Source organism: Pezoporus occidentalis, unplaced genomic scaffold (genome assembly GCF_034315485.1).
Source record: "Pezoporus occidentalis ecotype Australia unplaced genomic scaffold, CSIRO_AGI_Poc_V1 ctg63, whole genome shotgun sequence".
NCBI classification, from domain to species: domain Eukaryota; kingdom Metazoa; phylum Chordata; class Aves; order Psittaciformes; family Psittacidae; genus Pezoporus; species Pezoporus occidentalis.
In genome coordinates this window covers 7,350,375-7,368,119 of record NW_026915977.1, presented here as the reverse complement: position 1 = coordinate 7,368,119, position 17,745 = coordinate 7,350,375, and the positions used below count along the sequence as shown (strand labels likewise).

At 54.9% G+C, this 17,745-nt stretch overlaps 1 protein-coding gene across 1 annotated transcript in view; it reads left to right on the top strand.

Moving 5' to 3' along the window:
- Positions 1 to 1,966: 1,966 nt before the first annotated feature.
- SLC16A2 (solute carrier family 16 member 2) overlaps positions 1,967 to 17,745 on the top strand; it is a 34,381-nt gene continuing 18,602 nt past the window's right edge. The window contains exon 1 of the mRNA XM_062640138.1: positions 1,967 to 2,441. Within this exon, the coding sequence (XP_062496122.1) occupies positions 1,982 to 2,441 (460 nt within the window). The 5' untranslated portion in view covers positions 1,967 to 1,981. The remainder of the gene's footprint in view (positions 2,442 to 17,745) is intronic.

Below are 17,745 nucleotides of genomic sequence, written 5' to 3'. Positions count from 1 at the left end.
GCTGCTCAGTGGGTTTTGTGCCTGCCTTAAGGTCCACAGTACTATTCACCTCAAAATTCCCACTCCATGAGAGCCTTCTGTAGCACCGGAGGGGAGAAGTCCTAGTACGATGGTGTGGGCTGTGGCTAAGGGCTCTCCCATCCCTCTCTCTGCTGTTTTTAATCCAGCCCCAGCTCTGCAGGATCAGGGACTTAGCACTGGAGAGGGGGCAGCTTCTTCCCCACAGCCTGGGGTCCTCCAAACCCTTCCCTCTCAGGTTGCTGGGCCTTCACGAGATAAACCCCGCAACCTCAGGCGGCCCTACGCTGAAATGGTTGTTAGAATCCAGCTCTGCGGCTCCTCGTGTCGGCAGAGGGCAGTGGAAGATGCGCCCAGAACTCCCCAGCCTCGCTGCGGAGACGGGGATCCGGGGAGGAGACTGCACCGGAGAGGAAGGGAAATAAATGCAGTTCCTCCGCCAGCGGGGCTGAGCTGAGCGTGGCGGCACCGCCGGGCACCCTGCCGGGAAGGGGGGGATTTAGGGCTCATCCATCGGCGTGGCGGCGATGCGGGATGGCGTGGGGAGGAATCCGCATCTCCCATCCCCGCAGCCCTCCGGCTTGTGTCTCTCCAACGCACACGCAGGCTACTGGGAGCCAGGGGGAACCGCTCACTGCTCCTCATCCCTGGGCGGGAGAAAGCGGACGGCAGTGGAGCAGACCTGCAGCTGGCAGTGATTCGCACCTAGGAACAGGCAGGCAGGCCGAGGAGAGGCTCCTCTGGCTGTAGCCGTGTCCCGGAGGGTCTTCGCCAGGCCCGGCGAGCCGCAGCACGTCGGCAAACGCCTTCCCACCCTGCAGCCCGCCCGTGTGCTGGTGCTGCTCTGCGGCGGCGGGAGAAGCGAGGAGACGGTGCTGGAAGGGGGGGCCCTGCCTGCTGCCTCGCTGCTTGCTCCGCACCCTGCTCCGCTGCCTCGCCAGGCGATGGTAATTAATACCCCTGGAGGTAAAGAAAGAGCAGCGTGAGGTTGGGATGTATTATTTTACTCTGATAGGAATCTGACACTGACACAGCCATTAGGGTAAAGAAAGAATAATAACTTAGACTTGGCATATATTAAAGTGCAAATACCTTCAGCGTGTGAAAAGACAAGCTTTAATATATTGGTGGGTTTGTAATTATTTATTGAAAGAAGAGAAAAGGCAGAGCTTATTGCAAAAAGAGAGCGAGGTGAGAGAGTAGCTCCCTGCCGCATCCCTGCCCGTCCTGCTCGGTGAACCACAGCGCAGAGGTAATGTGGGGTGACCCACAGCCCTGGGGAACATCCCGCATCCCGCTGCTGGGATTTACGTCGTGGGCTTCTCACCTCCCCACCCCACAGCACGGAGCTTGCGTGGCTCGGGGCTGGTGTAACAAAAACGTTCTCAAAACTCTCGGGGTAGGGGATGCCAGGAAGCCAAAGATCCCATAGGCGACCCGGCATGAAATGGGATAATAAATTCCTTCATCGAGGCTGCGTTTTGCTACCGCTCAGCCTGTTCCTGGTGCTTTGTGTACCCCGGTGGGGCAGAGGGAGCAGCAGCATCAGCGGCCCCACCGCCGGGCTGTTCCCCTGCGGGATGCTCCCGCAAGCCGGCTGCCGGGACGCGGGGCCAGGGCTCTCCCGGGCCGGGGGTAGCGGGAGCAGCCGGTGTCTCCGGTGTGTCTCTCTCCCCGGCCGGGCCCGGTGGGGGCGGTGCTGGCTGCGGCCCGCCCCGGGGCTGCGCCCGCCGCAGGATGCAGCGGCGGCGGCGGAGGCGGTGCGGCTGCCCGACGGGCGATGCGGGGCCGCAACCGGGCCCGGGGCCGCCTTTAAGCCCCGCGGGCGGGCGGCGAGCGCGGGCGGCGTCGGGGAAGCGCCGCCTGCCGCTGTCCGGGCCCGGGGAAGGGGGAGGGTGAAGCGGGAGGGTAGCGGCCCCCCCCCCCCCCGGCGCAGGTAGAGACCCGGGGGCCGAGCGGCGCGATGGAGGAGGAGGAGGAGGATGGAGGCGGTGGAGGGGAGGCGGGGAGTGAGGCTGCGGCAGGAGGGGGCGGGCGGGGGGGCCGGCCGGGGGGGGCGGCGGGCATCTGGGACCGGCTGCGGGGCAGTCGGGCTGCGGGCGGCGGCCGGAGCGCGGCCGCGATGGAGCAGCGCGAAGAGAAGGGGCCGGTAGCGGCGGCGGGCGAGGGAGAGCCCCGGGCCGGGGCAGGAACCGGGACAAGCACCGGGACCGGGGCAGAGACCGGCACCGAACAGGAGCCTAGCGGGGCCGCCGCGCCCTTCCAGCCCCCCGAGGGTGGCTTCGGCTGGGTGGTGGTCTTCGCTGCCGCCTGGTGCAACGGCTCCATCTTCGGCATCCACAACTCCTTCGGGATCCTCTACATGATGCTGCAGAGCGACCTGGGCGAGGGCAATCAGGACCCTGCGCTGGAGTTCAAAACAGGTACGGGTTCCTCGGTCCCTTCCCGGAGCTTGTCGAAGCAGAGCCGGGTCCGTGGCCGGCGGGGTAAGGTGCGGCTCGGCAGCCGCTGCTTCCCGGAGCGCACCGAGGTGGCTTCGGGGCTGAAAGCTCCTTCTCGGATGTGTTGAACCGCGGTTGCTCCCTGCCCCCTCCATCCCTGTAGTTGTGGCGATATTTATCTCCTACAACATCATGTGTTTCTAAGCTCCTATGTACTCAATTAAAATTAATACATCTGAAAAGCATGCCCTTAGCTTGTCCTGCCTGGTGTTTTGGAGTAAGGAGAGCAGTGCTAGTGAATCAGCTGGTGTGTGTGTGAGCCGCCCCCTTTATTTTTTATTATCCCTGTCATTTTGTTACGGGTTTCTCAAGCTGTTTGTTTGTCTGTCTGTCTTCTCTGCTGGATCGCTCTCGGGGGTGGCTGCAGGAGAGCATCAGCCTCACCAACATGCATCCTCCGAGTTGCATCGATTTGGTGGGAAAGCCTACATAGGGCAGGTCTGGCAGTGCCGCCTGCACGACCATGCCGAGGGTGCAGGGTCTCCAGTAGTTAACACCTGTTAATAGGAAGACTCACGACCTGCACCCCGTTGTGTGTTTTGATAGGACCTAACAGGGTCAGGCAGCGTCAAGACTGTGTAATGTTAATACAGAGAAAAGGGCTGTTTCTCACTGCAGACACCCCAGTGTTTAAGTAGACTTGGCAGAGGGACATCAGCCTGACGGGGTGCTTGTCCCCAGTGGTCCATGGTGGACATTGGTGTTAGCATGCCTAGTCTTGTCCTAGGTCTTGGTATCCTCCCCTAGAAGACTATATCCATCCTCATGATGGACATCCATTTCCCAGCTTGCTTTTATCTGGTGGCTAGAGACAACCACTTGGCGTTGAGGGAACCTGCTTGTAGTGTGCCCTCACTCTGGATGGGACATTGGCAGAGTCAGAAACTGAAGCGGGAGTGTGCTGCAGAGAGCGGCAGTGCTGGGGTGGGGGGGGGGCTTGTGAGGTCTTTAAACTACTATTTTGGGGACCAGTGTTGCCTGCATTCCCTCTGCTCAGCTGATGCATGACCAGTGATCATGCTGATGAAATGCACTATGAGATACACCACAGCTACAATCACAAATTAACTCTGAGATAGTGTTACTGGAGAAACGATGTGACCGTGTAATTATGGGCAGTAACGGAGTGCTGCGGAGAGCTGAGGACATGTGGCCGGTTGTAATTAGAGTGATTGATGGGCTGTATGTGTGTGCGTGTATGTGTGTGTGATCCCCAGGAAGCTCATCGCGTAGCGCTCTGTTTCCTGCTCTCTGTGATCATATCTAGAAAGCCTAAGGCAGAGCTCTAAAGGTAGAAGCGGTAACAAAAGAAATTAAATGCTGCAAGTTCTGGTGGTTTAAAGGCTCCATGCCCAAGACAGGGGTTGTAGGAGTCGACATTTGCCTCTTGCTCCCTATTTATTTATGGCTGTGACCGCACAGAGGCCTCGAAAAAGAAATCGTGTGGGTGTGTGAGGTGAATCCAGGCTCGGTAATTAAATTGCCTGAGTGACGAATATATGCATTTTGGCCTGGGTGCTTAATGAAGAGGCCATTAATAACCCTTGTGCCGTGCAAAGGCTGCTCTGAGGCTGCGGTGCAGGGGCTCTGGCGGTGGAGGGGAGAGGAGGTGGTGATGGAGCCCATCTGCAGCCACAGCGCTGTACCTCAGGGGCTGCAGCTGCGCTGTCTGGGGCCGAGGGCAGCGGGGTGCAGCGTGGGGCCCCCCTCCAGCCCTTCCTCCCTTGCTCCCACCCCTCCCTGCTCAGGGTTGCATAATTTCCCTGCGGCGCTCGTTTGCGTGCAAACACAATCAGGAAAATATTGTAGCTCCTTTCCAAGCGCTAAGTGATAGATAGGGCCTTCCTGAAAAGACTGGTGCTGTCTGTCTGTCCTCTGACATCCCTCTGCTCCTGCTGGCTGCAGCAACAGCTGGACCCTGGGGTCCCCCTTGTCTCCCATGAACCAGCAGGTCCGGGGGATGAGGACATGGTGCAAGACCGGCGTTCAGCACATTGCTTAGCCTTTTGTCTCTGCTCTTAAATCTCCTCTCTGTTCTCAGGACTGAGGAACAAGATGGGGTTTGTATCAAAGAGGAGATCTGGAGGCAAAATTAGGAGTGATGTTGTGAGGCATCCCTTTAAAAATAGGGTTATGTTTATGCTAAAACGGGTGCTCGTCTGCACTAAACAATAGCCGCCCCGGCACTTGGCTATAATTATCAAGGTTTATTTCTTGTTTGCATTGGTCACGTTTTCTCGCGTTTGATCTTGGGAAATGCAGGATCTGCGGAGTTCAGGTTTGGGGTCAGGCTTTGAAAACAAACCCTCTCGCAACAATGCATCGAATGCATAGGCTGCTTTGTCTAAAGAAATATACTGCGCTACGTATGTCAACAAGCAGCACCGGGCTGGCTGGGACCACCGCGTGCCCCTTCGCTGCTGGATGCCAGTGCCGGGACTTTTGCAAGGCACACTCTGTGCTTTTGGGTTTGTTTTCTTTTTGGGGGGGAAATGGAGGGTTGGGGGGTGGGGTGGGTGGATAATGCTGGAGCTGGAATGAAAAAATAATACACATGTGAGCACTCAAGGCAGGAAAAAAATCAGTCTGCTCCGCTGGAGAGGTGCTGAGTGATGCTTGAAAGCGTTTGCTGGGAAATGAATGGTAGCGTTTCCCTCCGGTTGTACAAGGCTTGTTCCGGTGCTGAGGGATCTTATGGGACACGGCTGCTCCAGCGCTGGTCCTGCCAGGTGCAGGCTGATGCTGAGCTGTCCCGGTGTGCTCATCTTCTCCAGCCCCAAAAGCCAATTTGAGTGAGAGAATGGGCCTGGTAAGCATTAACTGGGCACCGACCCTGTGAAATCGATATCTGCCACTGCTTGGATGCTCTCCCAACCCTGGCAGAGGTGAGCGCAAGGTGAGTCTGACCCCAGCCAGGGCTTTGCTCTCATCCCAGGAGCACCCAATTGCACTCATGCCACCCAAGGGTCCCAGTGGGTGCTCTGGCTACCTGGGGAGAGCCAGGGAGGATGGTACCTCTTGGTGCATCTCGTTCCTCCAAATGCATCCCTGGTGCTGTGCTTGGAGGTCTGGCAAGTGCTGGTGGGGCAGCCTGGAGAGACACATTGATTTTGTACAAAGAATTTTATCTTTTTCTTCCCCCCTCCTCCACTTTGTGTCAATAGCCCAGGTACAGATTAACTCTCTTTGCTTAATATTTAATGTTTCGGTTGCTGCAAATGCTGCTGCAAGCACTTAGAAGGATGGCCTGAGGAGCTGGTCTGGCTTGCCCACAGCTCCTCTGAGTACATCCGTGTGTCCAGCAGCATCCTCTGGCCTGTGGGCAGGAACTTAGAGAGCAGCTTTCCCACATTAGTCTAGCGGAGTGGAGGCTGATGGAGCACCCCATGCTCAGGGAATCTGGGCTGACGGACCATATCCCTGGACTTATCATATCCCATTGTGCCCATGAGGCCAGAGCATAGCTGATGTCATCTTTATACCTGAATTCCCATCTGTTGTGGGGGGAATTTCTTCATGAGCACTGATTCACATCCTTAGGACAGTGAGCTTAGCTGGAAAAGGCTGGTTTTACTCCAGCATTGTAACAGAGCCTTGGTAAGAATGAGTTTGTTTCTTGGAGAAAGTAAAGCATTTCAGTGCTAACAGTCATAGTGAAAGATGGAGAGAAGACAAGGACTCCTCTCTGGCCTGAAGAAGAGTCCCAGGGTGGGTGAGTGTGGCTGGAGCACTAGGAGCTAAGAAGGGAAACCCCAAGGACAGCATAAATCGCAAGAGGTAATTCTTGGGAATGGTCCCAGCTGAATTTCAGCAGCACACCATGGCCTGGGTGACACCAAATAGGGGTGGCTGCCATGAAGCTGCACTTCATTTAGCCTGCTGCAATGGAAGGCACCTACCCCATGTATGAGGTTTGGGTTCGGGAAAGGTGAGGGTGCTCTTATGGACACTCTTACATACAAATTACTAACCAGTGGTAGGTTTGACACCTGTGATAGTTGTCATCACCCAGTGCTGGTGCTTAGGAAGCTCCTGTCTCCTGAAGGTGATACTGTGGTTGTCACCCTCTTACCTAAATCCACAGGATTTGGAGCTTTAATTAATTGCCAGGGAGCTCCCCTGGCCCCATTTGACACATGCATTGGCCAAGGGCACTGTGGACCTCGACATTCCTGATGGCTTCCTCATGTCCAGCCAGGCTTCCAGTCCTCCTCTGCATTTCCTTACCCCATGGAGGGATGCACTGTCATAAACAGTATTTACATTGCCTGGATGGGGATGTAAATCTGTCCAAAAGAGCCAAAGAAGTACCTTTTATCCCCCAGCCCTGCTATCTGGGGAGTGCAAAGGGCACCATGGAGCTTTCCCAGCTTTACTGGGAATTTCCCACAGTGGGATGCTGGTGCGCTGGGCTCTTCCCCAGCTCAGCTCCTACTGCGTTGGGAGCTGGAGCTTATGACCCCAAGGGAATGGGAGTGAGTTTTGAAGGAGCTGGGTTTTCATGGCTCGAGCTGTGTGCAAGGTGCCGTGTGAGATAAAGCAGCCTGAAAAGCAAACAAAACACCGTTGCGTCATCAAACCTGCTTCTTGGGGCCATCGGGAGCGCTTGAGGTTATGAGGAGGCCAGAGCACTGTTTCTAAGGGAGGCTCTTGTTTTTAAAGACTGCAGGGGCCCTCCCAGCCAGCGCACTTGCTGGTTTAGTGGCTTTTAATTCATTTTTAAAGTCTCCTCCAAGTGTTACAGATGCTTTCCCACCTAGCCAAGGAGATGCTCCAGTCTTAGTTGTATTTCCCGATGGCCGTTGTCCTCGAGTGGTGGCAGCTCCCGTGACCTTGCTGCAGTATATGAAGTGGTGCATAGGGTTGTGCAATTGGTTTGGCTTTGTTGTTTCTCTTTTGGTCCTTTCAGTTACAACAAAACAAACAGAACCACCCCTTCTTGTGGAGATTTGATCATAGTTTAAACTGTGAAGGTGCTGGGTTTCAGCTCCATTGCTGAGACAGGGCTGAGAGGAGGAAGGCTTGGAGGGTGAAGGGGCTGGGATGGATGCAGAGGTGTGGGGTGAGATAGGGTGCGATGTACAGTGCCATGGGGCTTAGGGACAGCAGCAAAGGAGCAATTTCAATTTCCCTTTGGGGAGAAATCCACGAGTTTGATCAGTCACCCTTTAATCCACTTAAAAACCCTCAGCAGATGGAAGCCAACCATCAACTGTGGTGTCTGACACCCAGCACCTTAAAATAGACCTGACCCATCAGGTTGGGTGAAGCCCCATAGCCAGAAGGCACTGCTGACCTCACTGCAGTGCCCGTTGTGCTGGCTGCACATAGCTCACACGGGCGTTGTCACCCGCTCGTGTCCCAGGGCAGCTCCTCTGGCTCCCTCCCTCCTTATCCCACGTGTTACAGACACCTTCCTGGCTCATCACACTTGTGGGGCAGCCCTTCCAGGCACCCATCCCACCAGGTACAAGCGGAGGGGAGGGAGAAGCTGTCTTCCCAAAAATCCAGTGGCCTGATGGAGACTGCCAGGTGGCGTGGATGTGGAGCTGGGGCTGCCGAATTCCCTGTGTGGTCTGTAGGCTGTTTGAGGAAGGAGCAATAACCTGGGTTTCCACCATCCCAAGGCTGGTTTTGTATTCTGGAGGGGGCAAATTCCCGCTGGGGATATGGGTAAACCCAGGGTAGGAGCCCTGCTCTTATTGTGTTAACAGGTTGCCAATCCCAGTGGGACGGTGGCACCAGCAGCTGCTGCTCCAGAGGGATTCGGATCAGTCAGCAGCATCTTGATACAGGGTCTGAGTAACTTCTTGCTTTCTTATCCCGGTAACTCCTTGGGACCTCTGCCAAAGCAGTGTGGGGTATGTGCCAGCCATAGGGCGAAGCCACGAGCGGGCTGACAGGGACCTCAGTGGCTTTTGGGTCAGTGCCACATGTACTTGTTCTTGCCTGCTGCCCCCAGTGTGGGCTCCCAACACAGTGCCCCGATGCTGGAAACCACCGAGGCTTTACCCTGGCTCAGTAATTGGGGTTTTGCCCCCTTTTTGCTGGTGTCTCAGTGCCATAGGGAATTTTCTGGCATGTCACCGAATACCTTGGTCTCTTCCACTCACTTCTTTTAGGATGACAACCTCTCAGGAGATTCCTATGAGCCAGGCAGGCATGAAGGAGGATGCCAGCATTTCCCAACTGGGGCAGTAGCTGTGCGTCCCCCCTCCTGCAGCCAGTGGTTCCTTGGGGAATCACTTTTCCCTGACTTTCCACAGCCATGAGCCTGTGGCATCACCATACCTGCTCCGGCAATGAGGGGCAAGTGGACTTAGGTACCCCCACCATGTACGCCAATATAACATGAGTACAAAAATGCTGCTGCACCCATTACAGCAGGTATTTGTTGGGCTTTCCCTTCCTCTTCCTCGAAGGATCAATTAGCCCTTATTGCAAGGGAAGGCGGTGCTGCCTTTTGGCATTCATCCCGATGGAAAAGGGCCTGGTGAGGGGCATGTCCCAGGCTGGGCATCGCCCGGGGCCCTGCCGCCTCTCGCGCCGGGGCGTTGCCGGTGCCTGCCACGGGCGCTGCGGAGCTCGGTTCACTCTGGGCTCTTTCCGTTCATCCACCCCGAGACAGTTGGGGCGGTTGCAAAACCCACATGACGTGTGCTGGGAATTGCCGTAACACGCTCCTCGCAGGCGCGAGCCATTCCGATCTCTCCCAGGCACCTCGTACAACAGGTCCTGCCAGCTCCCGGGGCAGGCGGGATGCGGGGCTGCCCGCAGCACCCTTGCCTGCACCACTGCCTGCCCAGGGCATGGGCCGCAGGCAGCAAAGCTCCCGCATCCTCCATCAAGCACACCCTATGGGCAGCGATGCAGCCGCGGAGCGTGGCACAGCCCTGGGTTCCATCAGCACAACTTCAGGCTCTTTTTCCCATCCTTGCCCTTTTATTTGTAGATCCCTAAAAATTTACCTGGTTCCAGAGCTCCCCACCCTGGAGCACATCCCTCGAGAGCCAGAATGGGGTGAAGCGTAGGGGAAAGCCCTCGGGAAGGGCTGCCAGGTCCCAGCCTGTGGTGGGTTGCTTCGCTGGGACTCGTCGTGGGCATGCCTGGAAGCTGTGCTGTGCTGCCCTCCGTGCAAGGAGCAGCCCAGGGCGCTGCAGGCAACCTTTTTGGCTTGCATGGGATGGGCGAGAGGATGGTGATGGCATGCTGGCAGTTCAGCCCCATCACCTCTTTGCACCTTTGCTTTGCACACTCCATGGGAGCATCAGCCTGGGGATAGCCCGTACCTGCATCCCATGGGACACAGGCAGAAGAGCATCGCACCACACTGCTGTGATAGAAGCTCTCAGCGCTGTGTCCCAGTGCAGGAACCTTGGAGATGGTATTTTGGGGTTGGTGCTACCAGCACCATGGCTGTGGGACCATCTGGTCTGCAAAAGCCTATGATGGAGGAGCCCAGCTCACCAAGACCCTGTTTCTTCCCATCTCTGGGTGGGGTTTTGGCTCTGGGTTTGGATTTAGCAGCTCAGTGATGGTTTTTATCTTGCTTTCACTGGTGCAGAGCAGAGAGCAGGGCCTGCAGCCGGTCTCCCTGGGGCAGGGAAGCCCCACATGCTGCCGCTCGCTGCATGGGCCGACTTGTTGGGGTTTGCCCCGAGCAAACACTGGGGCCCTCCTTGGGGAGGAGAAACAACCCTCCTGTAGTGCCTGCAGTGAAGGGTCCTGCTTTGAGCACCCACCCATTACCCTATCCCTATGGATCAGCTGGAATGGAGACCTACAGTCCTCCTGCCCTGCCCGGTGGCATCCCCAAAAGCCCCTTTCTTGGCCATCTTGCATCAGGCACCAAAACAAAGGCTTTGTTTCAAGCTCTTGGCCTTAATCTGTCCGCCCGCAGCTCCTGTGCGTAAAAGGGAGATGAAATCCTTCCCTCTCGGGGGGATGTTGCGTGAGTGACTGTGTTGATGCTTGCCAAGGAGCCAGGAGTTTGGGCTGGAGGGTTTGCACAAACCTTGTGTGAAGCAGAAGGAGCTCATTTAACAGCACACTGGGGCCCACCGAGGTGGAAACCAAACCGAATGGCAGTTCCTTAAGTGAGGGTTGTGCCTCCCGTGCTCCATCTGAATCGGGTCTGATGGCAAAAAAAACTCATCTGTGATTAAAGATTGACGGTAATTACATAATGGGTATGCACCAGATGATGCCCAGACAAGCTCCCTCCTGGGATTTCCCAACTTTTGGAGTGTTTTAACCTTGCAATCATCCTAAAGTGCTTCTACTATGGGGAGGTAATTGTTGATATTACAGCAGCACCCGATGCGATTGCACAAGGCTTAGCAGTGGCACCGTGGCCACTGGAGCTGAGCTGGTGGATGAGCCTCTGATAGCCTGGACAGGTCTGGGGCATAGTCAGGTACTAGGGATGGATCTCCCCATTCCATACCCAGCATTGTTATGGCAGAAAAGAGTGAAAAATAAGAGAGAAAAGCTGCTTTTTTGGGTCTGGTGCTGCAGTGAGGAGGGTAGTGGGGCTGAGCTCTTACTCTATGGGCAGCTGATAGCAAGGAGACAATGTCAAGACGTTCTTGATGGCAGGCCACCTATTAACGCACGTATTTTAGTAAACCCCAGTTTATTTCTTAAGGTTTGTGTAAGCAATGGAAGTGGGGAGCACTGGGGCTGTCTGGGATTAAACTCGCCTGAAAGCCAAGCACGCCAAGCTCGCGAGCCCGGGGAGAGCTTAATTAAAGTCAAAGCAGAAGCGTTTCCAAGAAAATAATACGGGGTTATTTAAACGGGATATTTGTGTTCGGGGCCCAGAATGTCTCCTTTCCCTCTTCGGTGTCAGCTTTAATAAAACAAAATGAGATCTCCAAGAAAAACAAATTGGAACGCTTAAAGGGCGCTGTTGCGGAGATAAAAATCAGTAACACTGTTGCTGGTAACACCTTGGGTTATTAAAACGGAAAGAATGCTAACGATGGGATTTGCATCGGCCTCTCTTGTGGCTGAGCCCCGCCGGGAGCCCGCTGGCCCAGGGAGAGGGGCACAGTGTGGACCCGGCACCCCTCACCGTGGCCTCTGGGCTGGAGGTGCAGGGAGCTGGCAGCCTCGCTGGCTGGGCAGATTGGGGGATATTTGGGAAACGGTCACGTGGGGAGGATTTGGGAGGATTTTGTTTTTCTTTGCTACGGCTGCTGAATACGGCTCTGCCCAAAGCCCGTGGGGTCAGGCGCTGAGGTCGGGTACTGAAGGACTTGGAAAATGGCAGGAATCAGGATGCAGGGACACCAACTTGAAAGAACAAATGAAATCAGGGCTGGTTTTGTTGGGAAAGATGCCGTGGCCCATCAGAGCTCTTCCAGAGGCGCTGAATGTGTGGATGAAAAAAAATGCCAAGCTGGACTTACTATGGCCTGAGAGCTGTACACTGAGATGCTGGGCTTGGAAACCAGGGTTGCCGCCTGTAGAAGCAGTACCCTGATCCAGTGGGATCAGCTGAGTGTGCCGAATCCCGTCCTGAGGGGATGCTCTCAATGTGTCCTGGCTGTTGCTGTTATCAGGTTCTCCCGGCTGCGTGGCCACAGGTTGCTCCCAGGATGCTGAAGCAGGGATGGGGAGGGCTGGGGAGCAGCTGGTGACATGGGTTTGCACTTTGGTCTCTTGACCATCTGCCTCTACCTCCCTGCTAGAAGAATGGATTAAAAGCTGCCCTATTTTTTCCCATGTGCTTCCATCCTGTCTAGAGCTGACCATCTCCTGGTTGGAAGCTGGACAAGCCCATCAGTACCTTCCCTGGGTAGCAGCCGTGGTCTGTGGGGATAGAAGTGAGGCAGCACACAGGCATAGAGGTGATGCTGCTGACCCGAGTCTGGGGTGAAGAAACACAGTGCTCTTTGGGGTCCTGTCTGCTGGTCTGTCTGCCAAGGAGGGGGATTTTGAACAGGGGGGCTTTAAAATGCCTGGGGTGATGTTTTCCATCAGCAAACCCAACCCACTGTTGCCTGCCAGCGGGACAGGGATTCAGAGGCCAGCTCCTGCCTAGCTGCCGTGCCCAGCTCCATCAGATAAGGCAATTATAGCTTATCACTTAATTGCAGAGTATAATAATAGCACGATGTTATTGAGATTGGATGTTGCCAAGGGGTGGATATTGGTGCTGTTGGGTTTCTGTTTCTTTTTTCAATCTAAACTTGTCGAGGCCATAGGGCTGCTGGAGGTGTGAAGTCTTCATGGAGCAACTCCTTCCCCTATCCCACCACGTCCCATGCCCGCAGGGAGATTCAGCATCAAAGAAGGGCCATGCTGACCATCCCAATGCCAGGGAAGCTTGCCCACAGTCAGTGAGGAACCACTGGGAGGGGAAGGTGACAACTTACAGGGATGTCATCAACTGCTTTCTGGGTGTGTGGTTTCCATCCCTTGCAGGTTTTTCTTGTCCTGCTCAGCAGGTTGTGGGATGCATGCTTGCTGCTGCATGTGTACACTGGGTTAATGCTGGATAGCTGGATGCCCTCGAGAGGGACATCAGGGTGTGCATCCTAAAGCCCTTGCAGGAGGTATTTCCACTGCCAGTGTTGTGTGCGAAATGCTTGACCAGTGCCTCTGCACCAACGTGGGTGAAGGAAAACTTCGTATCTGGCAACTCTTTCCCAGCCTTCTGGAGCTGGTGTGGGAGAGATGAGTGAGGCGTCAGTCCTGATACCCAGAGCTCTGCTTTCCTGTGGCCCGTGGGGTCTCAGTTTTCCACTGTCCCCATGGAACTCTGTGGCTGACAAGGTGACTGTGCGCTCCCTGCATCAGGATTTGGGGCATTTCCCTGCCCAGACTGGCCTGGCTGTGGATTTTCTGCCTTGAATTTTGAGACCCATACTGGTGCAGGGTGGGTTTCTCACCGAGAGCGGAAGTTTTGCCATGTTTGTCCTGATGTCCTCAGGGTAGGGTGATAAAAACTCAAGACACCTGGGCAGAAGGGATGGTGTTGCAGCTGGGAGAACGTGGCCCTTGCGATCTGCATTTTGGGAGATGGCCTCTTTTAAAGGAGATTCATATAAACCCAAATATGTTGCCCAAAGCTAAGAAATCATGGCATAAGCTGTTAAACTCTACCCTGCTTCAGTTCATCAACCAAAGCATGAACCAAGGAGTAGAGGTACTTCAGGTCCTAATTCGACCTCTGTGGCTGGCTGTTAACCCTCTCTGACCCATCCTAAAATACACCTGGAGATAAGATTAGCTCTGATCTGGATTTCGAAGGTTGCTTCCCTCCCTTGGGGCAGCATCCTCCCAAGGCCAGCTTTCCCAGCCGCCCCATCTGCAGCTTCTCCCTGCCAGTTTGTGCCCCACTGGGCTCGTAAAGCAAAACACACCACAGAAAAAGGCAGAGAGTAGTTTTTACAGCAGGGTGGTGGGGAGTTTTTCTGCGCAATGAGGGCGGTTGCTTGGATTTTTATTGCAGGATGAAGAGGGAAGGAGGAAAATAACAGCCCCAAAAGCTTTTGGGAGCATGATGCCAGGGAGAGCAGCTTGAAAAGCAATGACTTTGACGGTTTTAATGTTTCCTCTGCTTCAAAAAGCAGGAATTAGCTATTGCAAAATGCCATTGCTGGGTGATGGTGGCCCCTTGGCCACACACTGACACTTCTTGCAGCACATAAGTCTTTTCTTTTATCACCCACTATGCTGGAGCAAAGCTCAGGCTTTCTCCAAACATTTGAAGTTGGGAAGATGCTAAAGAGCTGAAAAAACAGGATGCTGGGGCTGGTGTGCAAGCAGCAGGTTGTTGGCTGTTTTCCCCATTAGTCAGGCCTGGTGTCGAGTCGATCTCTTGTTCCATTTTCTTATGAATGAATCAGTTCTGGCTCAGCCCGATGGTCAGACTGGTTAAGCGAGAAGCAGCTGGTGTTAGTCTCATTAGAAATCAAGACAGAAGTGAGCCTCTCCCTGGCTCTGCAAACACCCTGTGCTTCCCAGCCGGCCCTCAGCTGCTGTCTCGGTGCCTGGCAGGAATGGCAGCAGAGAAGCCCTGGTGGCTTCTCCATGACCCCATTCCGTCACACCTTTGTGCACCTCCCAGCTCCTCAGCACACTGAAGCTTCATGGCCAGGGCAAAGCAACTGGTGGATGCAAACAAGGATCAGCATCCCGTGGCTCCTGCTGTCCTATTGGTGAGTGCCGCAGCACAGATTTATTGGGGGGGGGGGGGAATTTCAGCTGCAAGTTGCTTGCAGTGGTCACTGCTTGTCTGCAGCCAGGGAGCGTGGCTCAGCTGTGTTCACCGTTCCATCCCCAGGCAGCCCCAGTCCAAAGGTGGTCCTTGGTTAGCAGAAAGAGCTTTAGCTCTACACTGCTGAAGCTGCTCAGCCGCTGCTCTTCCCTTTGCCCCTGGGCATGCATGGGCTTCATGACAGAAACTGGAGCTCAGGTGCTTGAAAACAAGCCCAGGGACTGCAGCGTGTTACCTTACAGCAATCCCACACCTGCACCTGTGGAAACAGGGTAGTTCTGATTCCTGCCCCTACCCCAAAAGGCACTATTTCCATGGGGAGAAAGAGGAGGCTCCCTCCCACAGAGGTAGGATGTGCGGCTTTCAAACCTGAATTGCAGGAGAACCAAAACTTACCCAGTAACTGATAGAAACTTTCATTAACCTGCCCTGTTATTTATTTTGATTTCAAAGCCCTTGATGCAGCAAAAAGTGAAGGCATTTCTCCAGGGAAGCATATTAATGTTTCACTGGGCTTTGGAGCACTTTGCTGCCGAGGCACTTTGAGTGGAATGGGCTGTCCCTGGCTCCCCTCTGTCTTGTTAAACATTGTGTGGCTCCGGGGAAGCCACAGTGCAGCTCTGCCCACAGCCATCATGTGGGCTACAGCTCTCCAGGGATTGCTTTTTAATATATATGTATATGTGTGTACATATAGATGCTCTGAGGGCTTGAGCACCTCTGCTCTGGAGCCAGGCTGAGGGAGCTGGGCTGGTTCAGCCTGGAGAAGAGAAGGCTCCTAAAAGGGAGACCTTAGGGAAGCTCCAGTGCCTAAAGGGGCTGCAGGAGACGTGGAGAGGGGCTTGGGACAAGGGCCTGTAGGGACAGGCCAAGGGGAATGGCTTTAACCTGCCAGAGGGGAGATGGAGATGAGCTCTTAGGCAGAAGCTCTTCCCTGTGAGGGTGCTGAGGCGCTGGCACAGGGTGCCCAGAGAAGCTGTGGCTGCCCCATCCCTGGCAGGGTTCAAGGCCAGGTTGGACACAGGGGCTTGGAGCGACCTGCTCTAGTGGAAGGTGTCTGGGCCCATGGCAGGGGTTTGAAACTGGGTGAGCTTTAATGTCCCTTCTAACCTAAGCCATTCTATGATTCTTTGCACACAGGCACATCTATATGCACATAGATAGGGGGGGTGTGTATGTATTATGGATCCCCATTCAAGGTGGAGGGCCTGGGGCTGGGCTCCTGGGATGCTAATGGGAAACACTGATTGGTGGGTACCAAACCCCAACACCTTAGCTGTGGCTTTTCTCTGCCCACCCCAAGCATTAAAGGGTAGGGCTGTCAAAGCCACTCCGTGTCTGAAACACTTTCAAATGAGACCAGGTCAGCTGAAAGTAACAGCCCAATGGCACAGGGGTGTAACCTGTTTCACTTTGGGGAAAAAGGAAATATTAAATACAATAAAATATTGCTCTTCTTCAGTTTCCTTTAGCTATCGGATTTGCTTAATTACAGCATGGTCTATTTCTTCTGAGCTATCCACTTGTTCTCAGATGTGTGCTTTAATGTAAGGAAACTCCAAAGAATTGAAATCACATGGATATTTCATCTCGCTTTTGGCCTCCAGGCGTTTGGTTTAATGTTAATACTCATGCCTTGCACTGATGGGGATTTTCTTCCCCATCAGTAGGCTTCAGGAGCACTATCCCAAAGGCGTTAGTGTCTCTGTGTGGAAACTCTCCAGTACTGGAGGAGGAAATAATTCCTTGATGGCTATCAGAAGAGCCCAGATCTTCCACCACGGAGCCATTTTGCTGCATGGAAGGGGCTGGGGCAGGTGTGCTGCTCAAGGGCTCTGCTCAACCTGCTTACAAACAGCTTTTCTTCGTGTAGTTTGGTGTTTAAAGATGCTCACTCAGCAGAGGAGGCTCCTCAGTGGATCCCCCTCTGCGGTCAGTCATCCCCTTGCGCTGTCCCTTGTGCTGGGGCTGAGCCCTGCCACCAGCCCAGGGAGCTGCTGCTGTGTCGAGGAGAGCCCAGATGGGAGAGGCCATTGCAGGGGGGTGTTATCTCCTTTGTGAATGAAGCTTGGGGGCAAACCAGCTTCAAAGCCAACTGGAGCAGCCTGGAGAGGGGCCTCCCTTCAGAAGGTGCTCGCAGCAGCCGCCGCCGCTGCCTTGATTTTCCCTTTCATATCCCTAACCCCGTGTGTAGTCTGGTATTGGGCGGACTTTGTCTTGGGGGAAATTGGGGCCATGTTGGGTGTAAGCAAATAAGTAACATAACTGGAATAGTTTGATAATGTTCGGGTAGGCGGCTCTGCTTGGGTGCCGCAGGGGAGGCATCGCGGCTGCCCCAGCGCTCCCTATTCTGGGGTGTTTGCCCCAGGGGGGGCTCAGGATGAGGCCGTGGCAACATTTTTCCCCCTGGAGCTTGGGGGGGGGGGGGCTCCATGGGGGGGTTATGGGATGGGGGGGTGGTTGTGGAGAGGATGCTGCTGTGCAGCACCATGGTGGGGCAAAGGTGGCAGTGCAAGTGCCTGCTGCTGGGACAAACATGGGGGATGCTTTCTTTCAGCATCACTCATCTTTGGGGTACCCCAGCCTTTTCCAGTGGGTGCTTGGGAGATCTGGCTCTTCCTAAGCCATCCCCATTCCAATGGAGAAGGGCTGCTGGCAGGCCTCTGCCTGGTTACCTGCAGCACACACACCCAAGGTGTGCTCTCCAAAGCATCAAACAACCTTTGGGGTTCAAAACCCATCAGTGGCTGCAGGCCATGGCAAGGACACCCCAACACAGGGCTGGGAGTAATAAAGCCATTAGGGGTGGCAGGAGCCCTCTGTCCCTGCAGGGCTCCTGCGGGGTGGGTATTTTGGGAGGTGCCTCTTGGGGTGCAATGTGACAAGAGCCAGGAACCACATTGCACTGGAGGGAAGGAACAAGGGACAGTTAATCAGAGGGACATGGAAAGGTATCTCCGCTAAGCTTCACACACAGTGAAAGGGTTGGGCTGACTG